At 43.6% G+C, this 24,195-nt stretch overlaps 2 protein-coding genes across 2 annotated transcripts in view; one reads left to right on the forward strand and one right to left on the reverse strand.

The window, feature by feature from the left end:
- Nucleotides 1-567: 567 nt before the first annotated feature.
- Nucleotides 568-1,987, reverse strand: ghsra (growth hormone secretagogue receptor a). The gene is made up of 2 exons (XM_069661325.1): nt 1,147-1,987; nt 568-881 (listed from the first exon to the last, which is right to left on the reverse strand). Exons 1-2 carry the CDS (start codon nt 1,985-1,987, stop codon nt 568-570), a joined length of 1,155 nt encoding a protein of 384 aa, XP_069517426.1.
- Nucleotides 1,988-6,310: 4,323 nt separating this feature from the next.
- Nucleotides 6,311-24,195, forward strand: part of pld1a (phospholipase D1a) — a 37,343-nt gene continuing 19,458 nt past the window's right edge. The window contains exons 1-7 of the mRNA XM_069661444.1: nt 6,311-6,465; nt 18,176-18,391; nt 19,228-19,397; nt 19,498-19,640; nt 22,059-22,170; nt 22,387-22,452; nt 24,031-24,089. Coding sequence (XP_069517545.1) covers nt 18,199-18,391; nt 19,228-19,397; nt 19,498-19,640; nt 22,059-22,170; nt 22,387-22,452; nt 24,031-24,089 — 743 coding nt within the window. The 5' untranslated portion in view covers nt 6,311-6,465; nt 18,176-18,198. The remainder of the gene's footprint in view (nt 6,466-18,175; nt 18,392-19,227; nt 19,398-19,497; nt 19,641-22,058; nt 22,171-22,386; nt 22,453-24,030; nt 24,090-24,195) is intronic.

A 24,195-nucleotide genomic window follows, 5' to 3' on the forward strand; every position in this document is an offset into this window, starting at 1 on the left:
GGCGCACACTCACACACACACTGCACCTCTGCCCCTCTCTAAAGGAGTACAGAGCTGTGCCACAAGTTCTACAGTGCTTTCCTTGTCATCCAGAATATGAGTACAATATAAGGCAATTTGTAGATGTCGAATATATATATATATGTGTGTGTGTGTGTGTGTGTGTGTGTTTATGGGCATGCGCAACCCAGCTCTGCTGTATATTCTTCACATTTGGATCAATGTAATGACTTCAGGCGGCTGGTGTGAATTCTGCACTCCATTACAAGTCGGTTTTTTTTAAACGCCTCTGACTGAGTTGTTTGGGGAGTGGGTGGCACTTTGCTGAAATAATCCAACAAGTAAAGTTTGAGAATAATCGAAGTTCAAATGATGCATGTTATCGACAAAGATAAAAGAGGCTTGCAGCCATTTGTGGCTCGCGCTTTTCTCACTCTTTTTGTCCCACCAAACATTGCAGGTGACTCACGTGCAGAGTCGGGTTTTTTTTGTCGGCTTGGCAAAGGTAATGGCTTTTAGCTCAGTCATTTTATGATTAATTGTCCAGAGATTTTGACGGTCACGCGTTCAGAAGCTGACTGAGGATTCCGTCCAGCCGTTCAGGCCGTCTCCCTTCACGGTGCTGGCTGTGCGTCCTCGTGGCGGCTGGCCGTCTGTCAGGCCGAAGAGGCGCGCCGCTGCGCCCCTGTACTTCCAGGACATGGTGTTATAGAGGATGGGGTTGATGGCGGCGCTCAGGTAGAAGAGAACCACGGATACAAAACTGCAGTACTCGGACAACACAGACAGCAGCGGGGAGGGATCGTCCAGAGAGCGGAACTGCAGGTAGCGACCCACGTGGAACGGCAACCAGCAGAGGACAAAGGCCAGAACCACCACCACTGGAGGAGAAATATGAAGAGGATCAGAGAAGGAGAAAGAGGAGAGGGTTTTAGTGGAAAAGGAGATGGGTAGAGTGTGCGCAAAAACAGAGATACGTTAAGTTGCAAACCGTTTCTACTAAATCCACTTGTTTATTTTAGATAAGATTTAGTAAGATTTAGTTTAAACACATATTAGATTACTGATAAACTGATATCCACCCACATGTTAACAGATGCAGCGCATGATATACGCGTGCGTAATTTACGCGCTCTCCAAACCTACCCAGCATCTTGATGGTCTGTCTGTTGCTTTTTTCCCGGTGTGCCACGCGGGAGTTTATGTTTGTCTCTCTGTGTCTCTGCCACAGCCGGCGGCCTATCAGGCTGTAGAGCACTGTGAGGCAGAACACCGGCATGAAGAAGAAAACCGAGCTCAGCCACACCATGGCCCCCATCAGGCCTGACTCCACTGCGTAATGAGTCATCTTACACTCCCGCGTGTCCCCAGCCTCCAGGGAGAAATCCGTCTCATTCATTGCTGAATTGTAATATGGGGGGCCCATGCTGTCACGCTCCACTCCCACCATCACAAACACAGGCCCGGCGCTCAGCAGAGACACTGTCCAGAGTAGGAGAATGAGTCCACGCACGCGCCTTTTGGTCACCACAGCCTTGGCGCGCAGCGGGAAACAGATGGCCAGGTAGCGCTCCACGGACAGCGCGGTGATGCTGAGGATGGTGGAGTAGGTGCATGACTCTGATACGAACTGAAAGAGCTTACATAGCGCGTCCCCAAAGCGCCAGGGCCTGTACCTCCACATCCGGTACAGATCCAGAGGCATGCAGAGGAAGATGAGCAGGTCTGACACGGCCATGCTGCACAGGTACAGGTTAGTGGTTGTGCGCATGTCCCGGTACTTGCTCACCACCAAAATGGTCATAACATTCCCTACGACCCCGATCAGAAATAGCAGCGTGCAGGCGATGGTGATGGCCGTGAGCAGGGGGATGGAGTAATAATTGAGAGGAGGGAAGCCGAGGTCAGCGTCCCTTGAGGCGTTGTGGATCTCCTCCCAGCTGCAGTTATGCGGGAGGCACTGTGACTGATTTGGCCAAGAGGGCATGCTGATGCTGGATGGTTATTTGCGGGGCCGTACCTGGCCCTGACTGCTAAAGGCACCTCGGGTTTGGGACTCTGCAAGCCCCTTGGCACTCCTTTTTACTCCCATCGTCAATGTTTTACTTGCAGAGGTAATGGCAAAGGTTGGCAGCTGTGCGTAAAACCAAAATCCTTACGCGTCTGAGATCCTACAGTCCTTCCCAGAGTCTACAACAAATATATGGCCATATGTGTTCGATCCAGATGCTCCACTTCACCTGCAACACACACTCCAAAGTGGTCCAACAATGTTTGGTGCTGAAAGATGATTAAGAGTGTTAGTTTAAAAAAAACTGCATGGGTATTTGTTCGCTAAACATCACAATATGAAAGTCAGCGGAGTTGTATTCCAATCAAAACAGATGCAGCAGGGGGAGAAATAGCGCAGACATCTGCTATTAAGAAAAAAGAATCTAATTCAAATGCAAGATATCTCAAGAATCCTCGTTTTGTGCTGATGGATGCTTTGAAGAAAATGAAACACAAGAATCCCTCGTGCGTAAAAGAGCACCAAAGAGTTCCGATAAGCAACAGCACTCCAAAAAGCAAAACAGTGGATCTGTTTACGAGTTGCACCGTGCAGCATGCAGAGGTGAGTCACAGGCACGGTCCTAATGATGCGGCAGCAGCGGTGAACATCTGTCAAATGATGGGCTTAAAACTCAGCCAAACACAAACGGATTCACAACAACCAGGGTGAAAACAAACACTGTGTGACGGAAACGAGACAGTTTTATAAAAGTCACAAGCACCACGAAGTAGCGACGACGTGTCAACATAATCATACAAGAAAGACTTAAGTTGGTTTAAGTAGAAAAAGGAAGTTAAGAATTTAAAAGAAAGCCTGGCTGGTTTTGCAAATCTGCTCCTCTAGTTCTGCTGTGCATTCATTATGAGGATCCTTAGTCCCAGTGCGCTAAACATCAGTCAGCCCACAGGTGAAGTGCTGCTCAGGAGAGAGTGGTAAGGGGGGGGTCTACATTGATTTCAAGGCTGCAACGCCACCTACAGGTGTTTCTAGGACGGTCATGGCGGAGAATTCACCATTTTCAGAAGGTTTGGGCTTTAAACACAAGAGAGGGAGAGGACCCAGTAGCCGTTTTAGGATTATATTCAGCACAAACAAAAGGCAGAACAAAAGGCTTATGGAGTCCATAAGTAGCAGTTTATAATCAAAGGTCCAAAAATAAGGCGAAAAGGTTCAGAAAAGGAGGTGAAAACACTAGGAGTAACACGAGCAACACTCATAAGAAGTGAAGTTCTAAGTTTGACAAAACGAACTGGCACAGAAACAGGGGGAACCAAAGACTCAACACATTGGGAAGGTGCAGGTAACTAGTCAGACACATGTGAGGCTAACGAGACACAGGTGAAAACAATAAACAATCACAGAGGCGGGAAAAGTCACCGGAAGGAAGTAAAGCAGTCTACGAGGGAAAAAAAGTTTCAAAGTAAAACAGGTGTTAACTAAGAACTAATAAAGATGAAATTACAGAACACACGACAGATAGATTACTGCTCGAGCCTAAACGTTTGGACAGTGTGAAAGGTGAAGAGTAAGTATGTAGAAACAAAATATATTCTTGTTTCTTTAATATTTTCCGTAATCCTTAATTGAATGCATTTTAAAATGTTATTAATGTAGCATAGCTACAGTAAATCACGTACGTTTCTCTAAAGTAAGTGGTTACAAAAAACAGTTACAATTACTCTGCTAAGCTAGGCTGCTAACGTTTTAGCAGTACATATGTAAATGTTATTTTTCTCTCCATTTTGATTAAACTTAACTACAGCCTTATATGTAGTACACCAAACTCAATTTATAAGAAGTGTGGGCAGCAAAATGTCTTAAACAATTGTAGGAAACTGGAAAAATGAGGTGAATTAGCTTAAGCCAGTACATCTCACCAGCTAGCTAGCTTAACTAGCTTGACTGCACTTCTTAAGTTTGGTTTTTACCTGCTTATATTTCATTTGGCACCATAAATTACACATTTCTATGGCATTACAATGTTTATTTGTCGAGGTAAGATGTCAAAAGAAGTCATCATAGGTTTTGACAGGATATTTATCTAACATTACTGATGGGTGTTGGCCAGGAAGAACAGATTATCTATTAGTATATCTCCGGCTATCTCCATGAATTCAAACTTGACAAACACTGTAAGAGTGACAGATACTGTAGCTTAATTTATAATTAGCGTATCTACTGGAGGCCTCAATATAAATGTTAGTATCATCGCAAATACAATTGCAATATATTTCTATTTTTAACGTGCTAATGTGATCCTTATGCTTCAGATATTGTTATCTCTCTGCCCTTTGCGCTGTGTTTACCTGTAGAGATTACCATGTTTATGACCACTGAATCATGATGAGAGAGAGAGAAAGAGAAAGAGAGAGAGAGATAAAACATAGAGACACTGAGAGTGAGAGAGATACTGAGGGTGGGAAGAACACAAGCAGGATAGTTGTGTCTTTCAGAGATTCTGAGACCTTTTCATTATACCTGGTATGTATCTGTCTGTGCTCATATGATGTGCGTGTATCCAGACTGTGTGTGTGTGTTTGTGCCGGGGAGTGTGTTTTGTGATCGGCCATTTTTGATTCTCCAGAAACCATACCCTATGAATATCTCCTGTGTGTTTTTGTGTAATCCGACTCCGTCTCAAGGCCTGTGATCTTAACAACAGAGATAATGATGAAAATAGCCACAGAACAAGCTGAAATCATTTCTGTTGAAGCAGGGAAAATACTATAATTGCACTACAAGGACAACACGAGGTAATAACAGCTATATTGAGCATCTTCAGGGTTATTTTAGTGTGAGCAGTGATTTGTCTCTGGTCTTTTTATAGCTGTGTACCGTGTGTTGTGTGTATGATCCGAGGTGTCCCATGTTTTTCCGAAGCAGCTCGTCTCTGTTTGATCTTTTTTATGATTTTACTGCTGTGTATTCTGCACATACATTTACAGCTTTGTGGATCTGGAGCGTGTCAGGTTAAACGTGGTAAACAGTTTTGGGTGTCATCTTGTGTGAACTCTGCTTGCAAGGTGTGGTAGATGAGTAAAGGGTAAAGTCCCCGTCATAAGAACAATACACTGAAAGATTAAAGGGCCAGTTCGCTAATTTTCAACCTCAGTCCTATCATGCTATTATGGGGAGCTAATGCCTTTATGGTAGGGAAAAAAAGCAATTTGGCTCTGTGCGTTTGGAGGACGCTATCTGTTTCTCCAACTGGCCCTGGAAAACCTCCGCCAGACTACGTTAGACGCGTCATCTGGCGGAGGCCAGGGAGCTTGCTAAACTACACTTTAATCTAGGACGCCCGCCTCCGATGTCATGTCTCATTCAAAATCGTCAGGTTGGAAATGTAGACTGCAGACCTGAAGATTTTTTAGACGATCCAACGGTATACTCTCGTCGTATTTCGGATCCTGTACCGCTCTGAGCCACTGCAGCGATTTCACTCCAGTCTCTCTCGCTGGGCCGTTCCTTTCAGAGGGAGGGGCGCAATGCACGCTGGGTATTGTAGGAATGTAGAACGGGCGAAACCACGAGCTGTTTGTACAACTTTCTCCACAGCTGTGGCACCAATTTTCAAATCTTATTGCTTCCATTAATAACAGAGGACACCAGCTTTGACTGACAGTGGCTTTTTCCAGGGGAGAACTGCTCCTTTATATTTGTGTATGAGTGTATCTCTGGTCTGTGGGGGTTGCAGTACACCTATTTAACCACAAGGTGGAGGAAGAGATCTGTTTTGATTTTGGACTTGGACCTGTGGATTTGTTTGAGTGTGGCTGCACAAAGTAATGAATGGTGTTGCGCTGCAGGTGTGACATGAGGGAACATTTCATTAGAAAGCTCCTTAAACAGAGAAAAGCACACTCCTTTTGTTTTCACTTTTGCTGCAGCACTAACATGTTGACTCAACACATGTACATGCAAATGCACAGGCACTCTGACATGTGCACAAATGCATGTGAGTCAACATAGACAGACACATTTACAGAGCACCAGAGGAGCAGTAATGTAAAAAACAGAGAAAGCCTGAAATGATGAGATGATAGGCAGGGCCAGTGTCCGTATTTTCTCCCCAGAGGACTCCTCCTACTCCAGCAGAATCCAGAACCTCTTTTTCATCCAATCAGAAAGCCACGTGGGAGGAACCGGCTCCCGCGACTGGTCCAGAGTTTCAGAGTCCCCTCCCTCCCTTCCTGAGGAGTTGGAGAGAGTTCCCCTGTTAGTTTTTCTCAGCCACACTTACAGAGTTACAGAGGAGAAGGAGGACTTAGCTGCCTGCTGCTGCTTGTACACTTCTCTGCCTGCTCAGGTGGGAGTGTGGGTGTGTGTGTGTTTCGGCATTACCGTCCATTCAGCTGAAGCAGTGATCGATGAGACTGAGCAACATGTGGGCTGCATGTCCACAAAAAGAGCAGGTTGGTAATGTCTCCCCTCTCCCCTCTGTATTTGTCTCCATGTCTGCTCTGATCTATTTGTGTCCAGGGGCTGGGGGAGATATGTGCGTCTGTGACACTCCTTGGCATCATGTAGAAGAATGTGCAGTATGCTTGAGACTTACACTTCCTTTATTTTTGCATGCCTTAGTGCAGTTCTTGTTCTCTTGCTTCATTGCAGATAACCAGGTGTAGCTGTGTCCGGTCATAGTGGAGAGATGTGTGTATTTGTCTACTTCTTATCAATGAGAATCTGCACAAGTTGTGTGTGTATGTGTGTTTGCGGTCCTCTTGCCCCCCTCCTCACACCCCTTTGTGAAAGTTAGCCTCTGCAGCAGGAATGTCATGTGAAGCCTGGAGATATTTTGCTTCTCTTTTCTCCACGCCGACCCCTCCCCTCCTCTCCTCTCCCCTCATCTCCCCTCCTCTCTTCTTCTGTTGTCTTTGCAGCTGATACACACGACACTGACCTCTGGCATTCAGTCGCCTTCCTTTCGCACAGGCAGTGACCTCAATCCTTTTCTGTTGTGGCACAGTAAACCCTATCACTGTCGCTCCTGCCTCAGGCTTTAACTGTGTTTCACTGTATTGACCCGTTTCATGCGGTGCCCAGTTTGTGATCAATCATTAATCTGGAGAAAGAAAGAGTTTTAGTGCACAGCCAGCTTCTCTTTTTCAGCTGAAGAGTGAAAGTTATGCAACAAGTTTTACCCCATTGCTGTTTGTGTTCCTCATTTTCTCAGGAATTATTGGAAGGATTTGGCGTATTTTTAGCCCGGCAGGCGGCTTCGTTTCCTCAAATGCGTTCCAGATGTGGACTACAGTCTCATATGCTTTGCTGTATGGTGAACCCCTGTCAAAAACCTACTGACCCTGTTTTAAGTTTCCAACCGCAGTCTTATAGATGCTCATTTGTGTCTTTATATATAGCACTGTAGATTAGACTCTGTTACTGGAGCTTCCATGGTCAAACTGCGTCATGAGGCTGTCGAGAGCACTGAAAGGGTGCATGGTTCACCAAATCCCTAACAACCTTTTTTAGGATCTAGTTATCTGGTTTAATTGACATTCTGCAGCAGATTTGTTGTTTTACTTCAAAACACGAACAACAAATAGACCGATGATATAAGAGGTCCACGAGATGCATAAATAGAAGGGACTTATTTACGAAGTGAAAAATGTCATTGTGCCATTTGGCGCTCAGACCATCATTCGCACCTTGTTTCCCTGTGTGTCTAAATTGTCTCTATTTTTGAATCAATGCTTATTTCTGTATGAAAGCCTGACTCGAGTCCTTTGTTATGAATTCTCAGGTATTGAGGTGCACAGTTAGTGGTGTCAACAAAGGCATTCAGATCATTTTTGTTTGGACTGCAGAGGTTCTGAAATGTTTGCGTGCACCCTCAAACCAACGGAGGGAAATGGAAGTTTGCTTGTTGAGCTCACATGTTTAAAACATCACCTTTTTTTTAAAAGATTATTTATGCTTTTATTTGAGAGGGCAGCTGAAGAGAGTGAGAGTAGAGAGTGGGGGGTGACATGCACCAAATGATTGGCAGACCGGGAGATGAACCTGCGGTCAGCGCGCCGAGGACTGCAGCCTCTGTATATGGGCCGCCTGTTTTACCAACTGTGATAAATCAGCGGACAAAAACATGACCTTTTTAAAAATGTGACAATGAGTTAAAACAACACAAGCAACGTTCAGGACAGGAGGGAGCAACGTCAGTCCCAACAAACCGCTTCAAGTGCGATCGGACACAGGTGCAGACAGACAGTGTAGACAGTGTTTCTTTTTGTTTTTTTTAAATAATAATCATCATCAGCAACAACAAGGTCAGTATATTCATCATCATCATCATCATGAAAATCCTAGTCAGCATAAACTACATCCTCAATGTCATCATCATCAATAGCATCAGGTCTTTAGCTTCCTCTTAAAGGTGAAAGGGACTCTGCGGACCGAATGGAGTTTGGTAGCTCGTTCTACCACCGAGGGACTCCAGAGGAGAAGACAGTTAGAGACTTAAGGCCTTGTTGTGGTGGGAGTACCAGGCGCCTCTCATTTTCCCAGAAACAATGCTCTCATAACTCTGGATGATCCAGAGAGGAAACTCTCAACAGTTTTCATAGGACCTACTTTATCTGAGTGAAAACGTTACCGCAGCCTGGTTTGTGGGTTTGCTGCTACAAGATTTCCAGAATGACTTGTAGCTGCTGAGTTATTAAAATGCTGTTGGCATCACAAATTCCATTCAGCTCAATTTTTCATGGTGGAGCTAGACAAATCAGGGATAGATATCTCCACACCTGTTGAAACCACACCTGTCTTCATGGCTAGATGCAACTTGAGATAATAATTTGGCTAAGCCGAACCTTTCAGACAAGCCTAGATTCCCTGTGTACTTTGTGTCCTGCCACTGTAATCATTATGAATCAGAGTCCCGTTAGTGCACAGCTTTGGTAATATCCAGGCTCTGACTTGTTGCCTTGGTAGGCCTGAGTCAGGCTTGGCTGAATGACAAACACAGAGAGAGGGAGAGAGAGAGGGAGCAGTTCCATCACTCCTTCAGTACAATGATGCCTTGTGTTACGGCCGGCAGAACGCCACTCTGGCGATGATGACGATTCTCCGTCTCCTTTTCTGGCATCTACTGTATGTCTTGCTTTCTCTGCCTCTGTGACCATCCCGATCCCCCTCTCCGTGGTGTGAAGGATTAGATAATAGGCAGCTTTAGTGTGGGCAGAGAGAGAGAGGTGTCACAGACCTCTCTTGTTGCTTCTCTCTCTCTTTGTACCATCTGCGCCATGAGGAGCTTGGCACCGCGCAATCTGTAAATGCCAAACTAGGTTTATTATATCTCTACTATATGTATGTTTATTTATGTGTGTGCGTTAGCATGAGTGGTAGTCTATTACGCAGATGATGTGTGTATGTATGTATGGTACCTTTTAGAAGTGTTTCAAACATTCACTTGTCAAGACGTCCGTCACACGTCCAGGAATAGATGATGCGTCTCAGCGGTTGTCTTTCCTCACACTGGGTAATCAGTGACAGCCCCTCTGCTGATGTTGACACATGTTCAGCCCACCTCCAGGGTTCTTCCCAATAATGTGACACTTTCTGCGGAGGGACAAAAGTAGGAGTTTCAGCCGCAGTTTAAAATAGGAATTTGTGCGGCGTTCAGCGCATGACTGGTGAAGAAAACTGCACAACATATTCGTATAACACTTTTTGGATAACAGAAGCAGCTATGACTCATCTTTGTTGACTAATTGTTGCTCATTATTTACACCTCTAAAAATGAAAAAGTACAATTTTGCATTCACATACCTAAACGGCTCCAATGATGTTCATTGCGTTCCACAGCCGTGCCGTTTTTTGTTGCCCTTATAAGTCCACTTCTACCAGTGATCTCCTTTATTTCCCAGATGGACCAGCCCGCCTTCTCAGAGTATGAATGTACTTGTGGCTGTGTGATATTCTTCAAAATATAAACAGATGAATACCTCTAATAATATATAACACAGTGCGATAAACGTATACAAAATCATACTGAAAATAATCAGATTGTGTCGCACTGCTTTGCAATTGTTGTCCAAACTCTTTGAAGGTTTTGCACCAAAAAGAATAATGACATATTTTTGGACACCACGCGGCTGCAGGATGATAAAATGACAAGATTTGATCCAGAAATATTGCAGCTGTATAACACACTGAGCTGCTGGACTGGTCTTCATTCAAATATTTGATTTGTGTGAAATTGTAGACTTTTGGTGTTTTTGAAAATGAGGAAAATAAACAAGTTGTAATAATGCAACCTGTGCTACCGCTAATATAAAAGCTAAATTCATGCTAACTATATAGTGCCATATCCCAAAGAATCTTTAAGGCGTTTAAGGCTTTGGTGTAGGTCTCATGCAGTAAGTATAACTCATGACTCGACCCACAGCGTGACTCGTTCCCGCCCTTCAGACTCGATCCCGGCACCGGTTCGTTATTATGAAGCCTGCTTATGTTTAATAGATCATATATGTACAGTAAAGACCAGGACATGGCTCAGGTGCTCATCACTGTTTCTTCAAGCAGGCTGAAAAAGCACTCCTCACGCTCATGACACGCAGAAACCTACACATCGCGTGCATGGGGAGTAAAGTAAATATTTAAGTCATGTTTTAGTTGTTAGAGTACTATATAAGCAAGTACAACAGCTTCAGATAAGACGATGATGTGTGAATCAGTTTTTCTGGCAGCAAGACCTACAACTTCCTGCCAAAACTATATTTTGTAAAACAACAGCCAAGCAACTGCTGGATAAACAGATTCATTCTGCCAGGAGATATGGGCAGGTTGGGTCCGTCTCTGGTTCTTGTAATGCTACAGAAACAGGTCTCCTCCTTACAAGATGAGATCATGTTTCTGTAACGAAACTTTTTGGGAGTTTCTACTGGACGTGTTTGCCCTTTCCCCTAGCTATCTCATGGAAACAAGAGTGAGTGTGAGACATGAATGGACTTAAATGCATTATTGATTGTGGCTTAACCTGGTTCAACCCACAGTAATTATTAAACTTTTGGTACCAGTCTCTAGTAGCCACCATTTATTATTAACTAATGCTTTATGGATATTTCACAATATATCAAGGAGAACAAATTTTGGGTCGCCAGGTTGGTGAGTCATTAAAAGTCAAGTCTCCCTAATGAACCATTAAGTCTGCAGTGAGAACTGTTGATAAGCCAAGTGCTAATAAAGACAGAGGTTTGCCATCATTTTTTGTCACATTAACAAGCTAATAGTTGAGTTTTGTTATCCCAAACATAACCCCCTTTAAAAGCCGATTTATCATGATCACACCTTTTTGTACAACTTAAACAATCTATGAAGTGTTTATAAGTAAGCTAGGCATGTGTTTGAAGTTGTACAAACCGTGTCTGTTTCCTCCTGTTTCCAGTCTTTATGCTAAGCTAAGACAATTGCCTCTTGGATCTGGCTTCATATTTACTGTACAGACATTAAAGTGGTAATACTCTTCTAATTAAACTCTAGGCAACAAAAAAATGAACATATTTTCACAGCTGTTTTCAGTCTATGTGCAAAGTTAAGCTAATTTGCAGGTCATTAAGCAGATCAACCAAAGGTCCAAAGAAAAAGTATGCATCCTACCCATTAATGTTTTATAACAGAACTAAAAAGTAAGCGTAAATGATCTATAAATAATATTTATAAAGCTTTAATTCGTTATATTCACGGAGTGGACATTTTTGTCTGACATCACACTCATAACTGCTACAATGTCCTACTGCTGTGATCCACGTTTATAGTAAAAAAAAAAATCGTAGATAGATAGTAGTGACAATCTGGTGGGAAATTGGGGCATATTTTAAGTTAAAACTACATTTTTGATAACCAATTAGACATCATTAGACGAGAGCTAAAGTTAGCATTCAACCAATTATTAGCTAACTTTACTGATAGCTAGCTAACATTACTCTTGTACAAGTAATGTACACCTTTCCTATTGTATCATGTAAAACTCTCAAGCTGTAATGTTATCTAGGAAATGATTGATTTAACGTTAGCTGTTGTCTTATGCTAGCTAATGAGCTAGCAATTAGGTTGTTTTACTTTGAAATATGATCATTGTCTTTTCAGTTGTTGATCAATAAGGAAGTAGCGAAATGATTAAGATTTCTAAAATTTCAATCTGGAACGACACAATTAGACATTTTACCAGCTTTTGAGCTTCATGATTCGAGGTAAGACAAAAATGGCCGCCTGGTGAATATTGTGAAATTAATCTTTAATGAATTATAAATGGTGCCTCATTAAAAAGTGCTGCCAGAGTTCTCGAGTATGACAAACTTCTATCCCAAAAGCTTTGATGTAAAATTGAGTTTAATATCACATCTCCATAAATGGATTAGGTCTTATTAGAATTAATGACGGTTGGTCCCTGCATAAAAAGTGTAGTAATATGTTTTTAATGGCTCTGTGGTGCACGGTGAGAGACTAAATTTCCCACAGGCTACATGTAAAAGAGATTCATGAGTTCCCGCTTTGCCTTAATGATACCTCGTTCATTTGTCTCTGTTTGCTTCATTTCACCAAACCTCCTCAGTTCTTCAACATCGTATTATCTTTTATTTCACAATGTCTTATTTCCAACGTATTGACATTAAGAGGTTGCTAGCACATGAAGAGAGAGGTGGACACTCTCTGCTGCTTCTTACGTACAAGCAGATTTCTGGCTGTTAAAAGTATCGCCATGACAACAGGACAGGAAGCAGGAAGTAGGCCGCGCTCCATTGGACTGGAGTGAGGAGATAACTGCAAACTTTTCGTTCCAGCACATTCTCAACACCTCTCTCCCAGCAGGTTACATTCTGTTAGACTATGATAGCCTGGGCTTATGTAAATGTATGTGCGTGCATATGTTTGACACACACACACACATGTGCAGGCATTTAAAGCCCATTCAGCGTTCCAGTTAACCTGTGTGTGGGTCAGGCCTGTCGGGGGTCACGGTTTATTCTTGGAGCAGTCATAAATACTTCTCCTGGATTGCGTGCAAAAGCCCAACCGTCCGGCTCTTTTCAATCTGATAACATCGCTGCATCCTTTATGTCCACGTAGAACAATTTTCTGCTCATGACAGTTTAATACACATTTCACACACATTAATCCAGGAGTGCTACACAGCTGCGTGAGCTTGTCTTTTTCCCTCAAGGATTAAACACAATCTGAAAATGTGAATCTGGCAAATAGGTTTTGAAAGCTTTATGTAACTTCTTTGAAATACCATTTTAATATTGGTTCACTCTTTTCAAGGAAACCAGTGGGCTAAATTCACTCGCTAGTGCAAGGGTTTACTCAACTATGGATCCAAAGGGCCAAACTTCTACAAAGGCACAGGTCCAGGAGGGTTGGATTAAAGTGCATAAACAAACATCTGCATGAACCTTCGTTGTGTAACCGCAAGTCAAAGTATAATGGAAGACAATTTTTCTCTTGAAGTTTTATTTGCCATTTTCAGATTCCTTGTGGTTATGACTTCTGTACTCTTAGAACAGTTTGGTTTTGCGCGTTGTGGCATTTTACCACCCTTACCACGCTCACAACTTCCAAACTCTGGTCCTCTGTTTCTCGTTTATTCATCCTTTAGAAATGTCATTCCACTTTCTTTAACCTGACCTCTGACCTCTGACGACAAGCTTTCTAAATGTGGCTCCTGGCATGTAAAAAGTGAGAGGGCGTGACGGCAGCGGGTCACTCGTTAGCAGCGCGGGTCAGGTTGCACTGAAATATTCATAAGAGTCCAGATTTAATTGTCTTTTAGTTCAGATGCAGAAGAGTGTGCCTGTTGACTTTACATGTGGATGTCACACAGTTTAAAGCTGTATAAAATACTTTCTCACGCATGAGAAATGAATTAATGTAGCGCTTTCAGACATCAGTTACAAAGTGCTTTACAAGAACCGTATTCAACACATTAATAATTTAATTTAATGAAAATAAATACATTTAAAGACACAAAAACATGCAGCACAAATACACAACACTTACTTAAAATGCAGACCTGGAGCAGCTTACCCAGACACCTGTCTAACAGGTATGTTTTTAACTAAGAGTCCACAGAGTCAACAAACTGTAAGGATGTGGGCATTTCAGCGTTTAGCTGCTATGGCTTCGACAGCTCAATCACCACGGGCTTAAGTCAGTTGAGTGGCATCGACAGAAAGTGCAGCATGTTTGACCTTTGATTGTAAGGAGGAGCCAGTGAAGGGATCTGAAGTGGGCTGCTGATGTAGTGAGTAGTCCTGTGACTGCATTTTGTATTGATGACTGACAATCAAGAGCGGGCATACAGTGAGGAGAAAAGTGTGTGCAAAATGAGATGAAGATAAACTTTAAACTTTATTATCCCAGAGGGGAAATTATTTTTCACAGACTGTACAAACATAGACTCCAAATAAACATTGACAAAGTAAACAACCACTGTGCAAAACAAAAACAAGACATGACACTCTCAGCGGGGCCTGTTGTTCAGGGCCGCTATCCCTGCAGGAATCAGGCTTTTCCCAAACCGAGCTTTCCTGCACCTTAAAGTCCGGTACCTGGTCCTTGAGGGCAGCGGGGTGAGGTGGTCGTGCAGTGGATGTGTAAAGTCCTGTTCTATTGTCTTTGCAATGTAATGGTCCTGTTCTTGCAGTCTGTGAGGTCGGGTGTGGGTAAACCAATGATTTTTGCAGCAGCGTTGGTGATGCGCGTTAATTTAGTCCGGTTTCTAACAGAGAGCATGTTGTAAAAGCAGGTGGAGCAGTACAGTAAAATGGGTTGGATGATGGTTTTGTACAGCAGCAGAAGGAGATGTGGAGCAACATAGAGTCCTCTGAGTTTACGGATAACTTAAAGTCACTGGTGACTACGTTTGTAAATGTCTGTGATGTGGTGGTCAAAGGTAAGTTTATAGTACAGTGTAACTCCAAGGTATTTAAAACTGTCTACTGTTTTCACTGTTTAGCTGCTTATTACGGCTGTGGAACGATCAAATGTAACCCCTAAATGAAGCAGGTTGAAGTGAGCAGGAGGTAAGAGTGGCCTGATACAAGAGCCTGAACAACCCAAAGGCCTGTGGCCTAGGTCTATATGAAAAGTAGAGTTGGTTATCATCATCTAGATACCATCACATCAGGTTGTGCTTCTGTACAAAATGTGACCAGAAAAGGGAACTCTATCAGCCAGTGCTGACTCAGCATTGCTCAAACATCTCTGCATAAGAATGTGTAAAAACAGGCTTTTAAAAGTCTTTAAGAGCTTTTTAAGTTAATTTTTTTTTACTTCCGAGCAAAAGAAAAACCCTGTAGAACATCCAGAATAATTATTTCACTCTAACACGAGCCTCCTTATTCAGGGAAAAACCGAATGAGGGGATGAATGACGCGACTAAATGGCTTCACAGGAAACACACAGACATTCAGTCTGCAGGCAGCTGGTGACTCTCTGACTGTGAGCGAGTTGGTGCTTGTTTCGTGCAGTGAGAATGTTTACTGTCAGCCTGTCGTGTGTGCGGGCTCGAGTGTTACTTGTCACGAACATTTTTAGCTCCAAAGAGAAAAAATGTGGCACTTTGAAGGGACAGAAGTGCGAGGTGTGTTTCTTTCTTTAGCAGGGGTCACTCACAGAGTAACTTTGATAGACACATGGGCTGTCACCGTTAACTGAAGATAAACCTCTGAAAGTCTCAATGAGTGAGATTTCTTTCTCCACTGACTGTACAAAACACAATTTGTGTGTGTGTGTGTGTGTTCCCACCCTGTATTGGCTCAGAGAAAACGTTCTGGAAATCTGATGAATCACCAAAACCTCATCCTTTGGTGCTGCTCCTCCCTGTTCTAAGAAACAGAGAGGACACAGCCTTTGTTTGCTGTTTTGTCCTCAAAAGTACTTTTGGTGTAACGGTTAAATCGCACCCCACGTACAGATACGGCGGCCCTGGGTGCGACTCCCACCCTCGGTCCTTTACCACGTGTCAACCCCACTCTTTCTCTCTCTCTCTCTCAATAAAGACATAAAAAGTACTTTTAATTCTTCTTTCACGGCTCTCTTAAATTTAGGCCCTCAATTTGTGACCTTTTTGGGACTAAAAACCCTGTTTATGTTCTCAGTGTCTGCTCTCTGTCAGTCTTGTCAGCTGTGAACACTTTTAATCTGCTCATCTCGTCCAACGTTTGCATGAAGTCTGGACCACTGAGCTGTGGTGAGATAACACCAGGCGGGCCTTAACCCTGCTTGTAAACACACTTTCACTTTGCAAGCCCCGAAAAAATGAGTCAAACCAATTTTTCAAAATAGTGTGAGAGGCGCTCAGCGTTTCTTTGTGAACTAAGTTGTTTGTCTGCTATCTTAGGCAGCGTTTTGTACAAACAGCTGAAATGAATGAGGGATTCAGCGTGATAAAATACAGAAAAATGATCCACATTGATCAGCCATAAGAGAGAAAAGAACTCAAAAAGCATACAACTCCCCCTCTCCTCCTGTGTCGTGTTCTTTCCTCCTTCGTCTCGCCTCACAGCGAGCGAGGTGAGTAAATGGGTCACGTGTAAGGGCCAGCCGTGGATGACTAAGTTCACTGCTTGTGGTCTTTTGATCTTTATTAGTCTTTCTTCAAGAGTGTTTCCTTTTCGGACAGCACCTTGCACACTGAAGGATTTGATAACAGTGTTATTGTAGCTCCTGTAGCTGCTGCTGTTATTCTCCACACCCTGTCCGCGTCCTGTCTCAGTAATGCAGGATTTTATCATGACTGTTCCTGGTGTTAGAATAGAGTCAGAGCAGCACATATAACATTCTTTTTCTAACATGTTTAACAGCTTTATGGAGGGTTATTTATACATAATTGAACTTGTGTTCTCACCTGTTTGTTTTGGTAAGGCAATAGGGAAACAGGTCAAACAGTAAACATCCACTGAACATAACATGGAGCTGCTGTGAACATGCGTGCTGCAAATATTTGCTGATAAGGTGTAGATAGTGTGTTCGGTCTTTGTGTCATAGAGCCTGTGTGGTATGTTTTTTAACATATATATCTCTTTATGGGGAAGATCAAGGTACTCTATAAGACTGATGCAAAGAACAGTGCGTGACAGAGGGAAGCTTGTTTAATGACCTCAAAGTAAAAAAATGTTCCTCAGGAAAAGTCATCAAACACGTGATAACGCACAGGATTACTGTGTAAGACTCTGACGGGGGTGGAGGCCTTTCAGCTGATCTGTCATGAACAATTTAATTCCAGTCAGTTTGTCATTAAAGGGGGGGGTATTATGCTATAATTTCAAGCTTCATATTTCACTCTGTGATACCTGTGGAGTAGCTTAGCATAATTTACAGTTAAAAAAAACTCGTTTTTCTCACACTGGTGCTCTGTGCAGGCCCTCATACAGCCTCCGCCTGAAACGACTTAGACTCTGTCCCTTTAAGAAACCCCGCCCCGACAAGCCCGCTTCCTTCTGATTGGCCAGCTCTCCGAAGCCTGCCGAGGCTGCGCTTTGTGACGCCGCAAAGTGCAGCGTGTAGAAAAAACGTGTGTGAAACCCGGCGTTCACAGCAGTCCGCAGACTGAGCTAAGAAGCCGGGGGATTACGCCAACATACTTTTACCTACAGATCTGAAACTTCACCCACGTTTAGTCTTAACAGCCAACATTGTAAGATTATATATACATTAAAATGTGAAGTAGCATAATACCCACTCTTTAACTGGAAAAAGAGGGGGAAAAGCGCCATAAGATCCAGTAAGACCCATAATTCCCATCGATAGATATTCACCTGTTAGGCAGCTTATTCCTGTCACCTGATTATCTGACTTTCAGCACTGCAACATTTAGTTATATTATATTATATAACATAGTGCTTTTGTGTCTAACAAGTGACCATGAGACCCTCTTACAGCTGTGTCTACAGTATGTGTGTCTGTTTTATTTGTTTGTTGAGGAGCCTGCGTACTGGTGGCCCACAGGGGACCCTTTAAATAGAACATGAGGGTCTTGAGCAACAAGTCACCATGAGTATATGATGACTGCAAGGATGGAAGCCAAGTGTCCTTCTGTGTAGGAGTGTTTGTACACTCAGGAAACAGTCATACAGCTCACGACATGGACATTTTTTTTAAATTTCTCTCTCTCCTCTTCTTTAGGTTCGCCCTGCTCTTGGGGCTAAATGCTGAGCATGCTGGACAAGGCTCCGCCCGCGACCAGTAGCCTCAACCTGGTAAACTCTGAAGTTTTTGACACCACGGCGGCCCAAGAAGAACACGACGGTATCAAGATGGCCGACCTAGTGGAGAGCCTGGATACCAGAGAGCTGGACATGGGAGAGGGAGAGGAGATCGACTATGACGGAAGCTCGTTAGGTGTGTTTGCATTATAGTTTCTCCCAAATACAAGATGCTATATATCGTAAAATCCAGTCGCACCAGAACATACGACGCAGTCTGTTTTTGGGGGGTATCTCAGAGGGTTTTCTAAATCTATTTATTAATAAAAACGTGTATACAACTTATCCTTAATCCTGCTAGCAACCGATGCTGTAGCTAGCGGTGGCTGGCAACCTACGGTAAGGTTGGTTGCTGTGAAGGTGGCGGCTGCAATGGCGATCATAGCAGTGCATGTCTGTGACGAAGCGTTAGCAAAAACAGCGAGGAAAACACAAAACAGCACTGCGGCACATTAGAAATAGGAGACGTTGCAGCGGCTTGGACCTGGAAATAGTTTGATGCGGAGGTGAGATGTCACCAATTAACAGCTGACAACTTATGCTAGATTATAGCGCCATCGTCGGGGTAAAATAAGGAAACACAATAACACACCTCTCTCTGCATTTTATACTGGTACACTGGTCGCAGCCCACTTTTTAGACGAAAAAATACCTTACTTAAATACCTGATGAAATACATAAGGAAGAGCTTCAGCTCCTGGGCCTTCAAACAGGAGTCTGTGCAGTGCACGAATATGAGGGAGGATTTTTCCTTTACATAATTTAGATCTCACAAACTTTCCTGCAGAATAAAACAGAAACATTTGACCTAACACTGCGAACCAGCAAAGCACAAAAATCTTCAACAAAGGCCGACTTTTCACTCACGCAGCCTACTCGCTCCCAAGAAGCCTGAACAACTCCTACATGCACAAACAGAGAAAAACACACTAACCAGCTGCCTCCTTCTCTCTCTCTCTCTGTCTCTCCCAGGGGACACTCGTATCCCGTTTTCAGCCGTGTACGCCACTGTGGGCTTTAAGGAGGACAGTGCCAGGGTCTACCTCCCCACTGTGCCCATCACTGCCCGCATCCTGGAGGTGGAGAGATTCACCACGGCGCAGGACCGCTTCAACCTGTCGCACCACAGGAGTGTCAACAAGGTACCGCACGCAGACATCCGACACTTAGGGCAAATATTTAGCAGAGATTTAGACATTATAAGTAGAAAATTAAAATGTAACCAACTCTGTATGTGTGTAGTCTCTGCCCGCCGTGTTCAGGATCGAGCTGAAGCACGGTGAGTTCACCTGGGTTATTAAAAGGAAGGAGAAACACTTCATGGAGCTGCACAGAGAGCTGAGGACGTACAAGACCTTCATGAGGATACCGCTGCCTTCACGCAGGTTGGTGCCTACACACACACACACACATAGATTTATACTCCCACACAGACATGCACATGTACAAACACTAAGGGTCAAAGTTGATGTATAACCAAACACACATACACGCTTGTTTTTGTCACCTTGACTTGACTTGAATGCTTTTCCTGGATTTATTCAACCCTAAAGAATCCTTCCTTCTGGAGAAAACATTCTCTTCCCCACCTTCGAAGAGTCCTAACGATGTTACTATGAGAACAGATTATTTACCACATGCGTCAATACACACACAAGTACACACACATACACATACACAGAAACAGGTGCAGTGTTACACGTAATCACTCTTGGCAAGAGTTAGAAGAGAAATTTAATACTGCTCTTGTGTCTTTACTTTAAAGCTAATAAAGGTTAGCCTAGCTTAGCATAAAGACAGAAAACAAGGGGAAACGCTAAGTATAGCCCTCTCTTAAAGGGCCAGTTTACTGATTTTCAACTTCAGTCCTATCACGCTATTATGGTGAGCTAATGCCATTATGGTAGGAAAAAAATGCTATTTCGCTGTTTGCCTTTGGAGGACGCTATCCGCTTCTCCAACGGGCCCTGGAACATCTGGCCAGACTACGAGAAACACGTCTGGCGAAGGCCAGGGAGCTCGCTAAACTACACTTCCTCAATCTAGGATGCCTGCCTCCGATATTATGTCTCGTTCAAAATCATCCAGTTTGAAATGTAGACTGCAGACCTGAAGATTTTTAAAGACTATCCACCAGTATATTCTCGTTGTATGTCGGATTCTGTACCGCTCTGAGCCATCGCCTGCAGCGATCAATGTCCTTGACTGGAAAACGGTAGTATTTCACTCCAGCGTCTCTCGCTGGGCCGTTCCTTTCAGAGGGAGGGGCGCAATGCATGCTGGGTGTTGTAGGAATGTAGAGTGGGCGAAACCACAAGTTGTTTGTGCAACTTTCTCCACAGCTATGGCGCCAATTTAAAACATTATTGCTTCTATCGATTGCAGAGAACACCAGCTTTGACTGACAGGGGCTTTTGTCCAGGGGCGAACTGCTCCTTTATAACCTGCCAGAACAATTAATTACACATTGAATTTTGTTTGCTAAATTTGGTTTTATGAGGAACTAATTATTGGAATTCTTTCTGGGTGACCATCTGACATGCATATGCCCCGCTGACGTGCTGAAGGAGTTTAATCACTAGCACAGCTTTCCTCCCACATCTGGTCTCATTTTGTTTATTTACTGCTCCCAAAAATATAAAACAAACAGGCAGCTTCTGAGCTTATTAAATGATGACTTCAAGACAGCAGTCCCCATCTTGGAATAATGTGTAATAGCAGAAGGTTTTTCTGTTGTACCCCTTCTGCTAGCTTTGCATGAATACAGCAACATTTGTAAGACTCCAGCAGGTCACTGGGTTCAGAACAGGTTCCACTGCTTTATTCCCCCTTAACCCATAACTCATTTTACACCTCTGTTTGTGTATTCATTAAACATCACAGGCATAACATGTTCTTTTGTTAAATTTAGTGCTTTAGGCAGGCGAATATTTAAAATTGCTGTGGACAGACCTGAACTTACTGTTTGCCTCTTCTTCTGGTCTCAATGTCAAGCTAAGCTAATTGCAACTATTTTTCTCTTCTGTACAATGGCACTCCGTCATCTGATCCCTCTTTCTCCTGTCCCTCTCTCTATCTCTCTTTCTGTCTCTGTCGCCCTTTTTACACTGCCAGTTCAAGGCGGGATTATTACGTCCCTGTTATGTTCCATCTTCTATGTAGAACGCACGAAGGCAGAACGGTGGGGCGAAGTCGGTCCGCCTCTGAGCCGGCATCGGAGGTAGTAACAGAGGCGTAACGGCATCAGTGTGAACAGCGGAGCAGGCAGGGCGGAACAGTGCAGTGTGTGTGTGTTTACACCTCGCGCGCGTTTTGCCTCCTCGAGGCTTTACGCCGCCGTTGCTTGGTCCAATGTGAAACGGCAAAGGCTGCATGACGGCGGGGCTTCGTTACGGCGCTGAGGCGGAACCGCAGTGTAAAAAGGGCTTCTGATGTGCACAGTTGAAAACACAGGAATGTTGCCCTTGGACTTTAATAGGATTTACTTGTGCCCTACTCCCCCTCTATGTCTTCCTGTCTGGATTCTTTTGCCTCTTTCATACATGTCCTTTTGTCATTCAGCCTTCCTGCTTGATATAACACAACAGTGCACATCAGCCTCTAACCTGTCCATTTATTCAGGCTTTAACATTTGCCTTTCTCTCTCTCTGGCAGGAGGGAACACAGGAAATTGTGTGCACCCTGAAACATGGCTTTTAACTTTGGGTCATTTGAAGAGAGCTCTCCTGAAAAGCCTTGACGTGGACTTTTTGATTCTTCATGTTTTAATTTCCTCCCTCTCTCTCTCTCTCTCTCTCTCTCAGCCACACAGTGAGGAGAAGGACAGTGAGGAAGAGCGAGGTGAGGGAGATGCCCTCCCTGCCCAGAGGCGGAGGAGACGAGCTGGTGCGAGACGAGCAGGTCTCCAGCAGGAGGGTACGCCCTAACACTGTCTGCAGCCTCTCTCGCCTGCTCTCCTGCTTTTACTCTTGTCATTTCTTAACTTGATGGCAAGGAGCTCTCCTGGCACTCGCTTGTTTTCCATGTGTCCTCTAAAACCTGACGATGTGTGTGCACGTTTCTGTTTATACGCATGGATTTTGTCATTAAAATACTCACAGAGGGCAAAATCTAGTGTGTGTGTTTTTACAGAGACAATTAGAAGACTATTTGAACAAGCTGCTGAGGATGGCCATGTACCGCAAATATCACCACACTGTGAGTAATCATACTAAGCTCTGCAAGCTGTTTGATGTCACTTTAACACGACCTCGCAATGACCGCCTGCCAATGCAGAAGTTCAAGTTTATACTCAATTTGAATATATGATTAGTGTCTCTCAATATGAGCCAAATGTACCATGTCAGATACTGTAGATACACTGTAATATATATATATTTATATAAATATAATTAACAGTGTTTAAACATTTTGCTGTCATGTCCCCTGAGGGTGGAACACTGAGTGTAGACACAGACCATGACTGTGTTTACCCATAGCACTATGTTTACTCATAGCACTGTGTCTGCTTTATGTTGACACACTGAAGGAATGTAAGCAACTTGTTAGTCAGTAAGCCGCTGTGTGAGCAAAAGGTCTTGAGCCACAGTTGCAATGATATTAGATACTGTTTTTGACTTTACTTTAAAGTAATAATCTCGAAGATTTTCACGTAAATAAATGTCTGTTAAGTCACTCTCGATCACAGAATGAGGCAACATAATAGTGATTGAGCCGATGGCCCACTGATGAAAGCCTTTGCATTTGCAGTATTACAGACTGGGTGTCTGTGCCGACGTGAGTGACGCGTTTTCCATCAGCCAACAGTGGTTGGTCTGCCAGAGAGAGTAGGCGGAGCTTAGTTGCTGCTTTTCCGCTCTCTGCAAGTGTTGCGAGTAAACAGTAATCTACTATGGCTGAACAAACAAAGAAAAGATGGATGACTACAGATACAACTTCAACAAGACTCGGTCAAAACCTCGTATGTGGCTGACCGCATCAGGTCAGTGTGCGCTTTTGTGGGCAATGTGTTACAAGGACTGTCCTTATGAGGCCGATGACAACGTGTTTGAAAGCAGATGCACGCTGCAGACAAAGGTGAGGACAGAGGACGAGCAGCGGAGGAGCAGCACCGCTTACTCCCCGAACAAAGTATCCAGAGCCGTGTAGACAGAGAGTCGCGTCAGTGGAGGTCCAATATGCTCCGCCATTGCGATGTCGCAACTCTCTCTTTCTACAGCTGTGAAAGTACCGTCAGTTACTCAGTCAGTCACATACAGACACATGTGTAGGACAATCAAGAGTTACAGTTTCTGGGAAGTGTGCTCCTGCCATTACTGTTTATCACCATAGGTGCTGCCAAAGAGAACGAAACTGAAATCTTCGAGATTATAAATTTAATGTAGCAAAACAATTACAGGATGTTACATTATGTATCACCACCTGTGTCTCTATTTTAAATTCTCTGTCATAAACAGTTATTACAAAAACAGGGAGGTGACTTATATTTGGGCCATACTGGACTTTAAGAGCACTAACTTACTGACAGAGCTTATTTACTTATAGGCCAATACTATGTTTGGCCATAGCATTGTGCCTGCTATGTGCTTACATTCATCATTCTGACACATTAAAAGTTCATAAGATGACTACACATGTTGATGATGTAAGACACCCACCCATGGATGCTTCACGTAGATGTGATGCTCACAAAGTCACATGTTGATGTGTATTGTATGCATCAAGGCCAGTCTATACAAGAGTCAGGGTGTGAAGCCTCTTCCTGTCTATTCTCAGATGGAGTTCATTGACATCAGCCAGCTGTCTTTCATTCATGACTTGGGACCCAAAGGACTGTGAGTGTTTTTTTTCTTCTTCTTTCTTTTTTCTCCGCATGTACAAAAACAGATCGTGTGTCAGGTGGATAAGCACTAAAGTTGACAACAAGGAGGAGCTTTTGAG

This window comes from Semicossyphus pulcher, unplaced genomic scaffold (genome assembly GCF_022749685.1).
Source record: "Semicossyphus pulcher isolate SPU_LCO1_2020_fin unplaced genomic scaffold, fSemPul1.0.p SCAF_14, whole genome shotgun sequence".
NCBI lineage: Eukaryota > Metazoa > Chordata > Actinopteri > Labriformes > Labridae > Semicossyphus > Semicossyphus pulcher.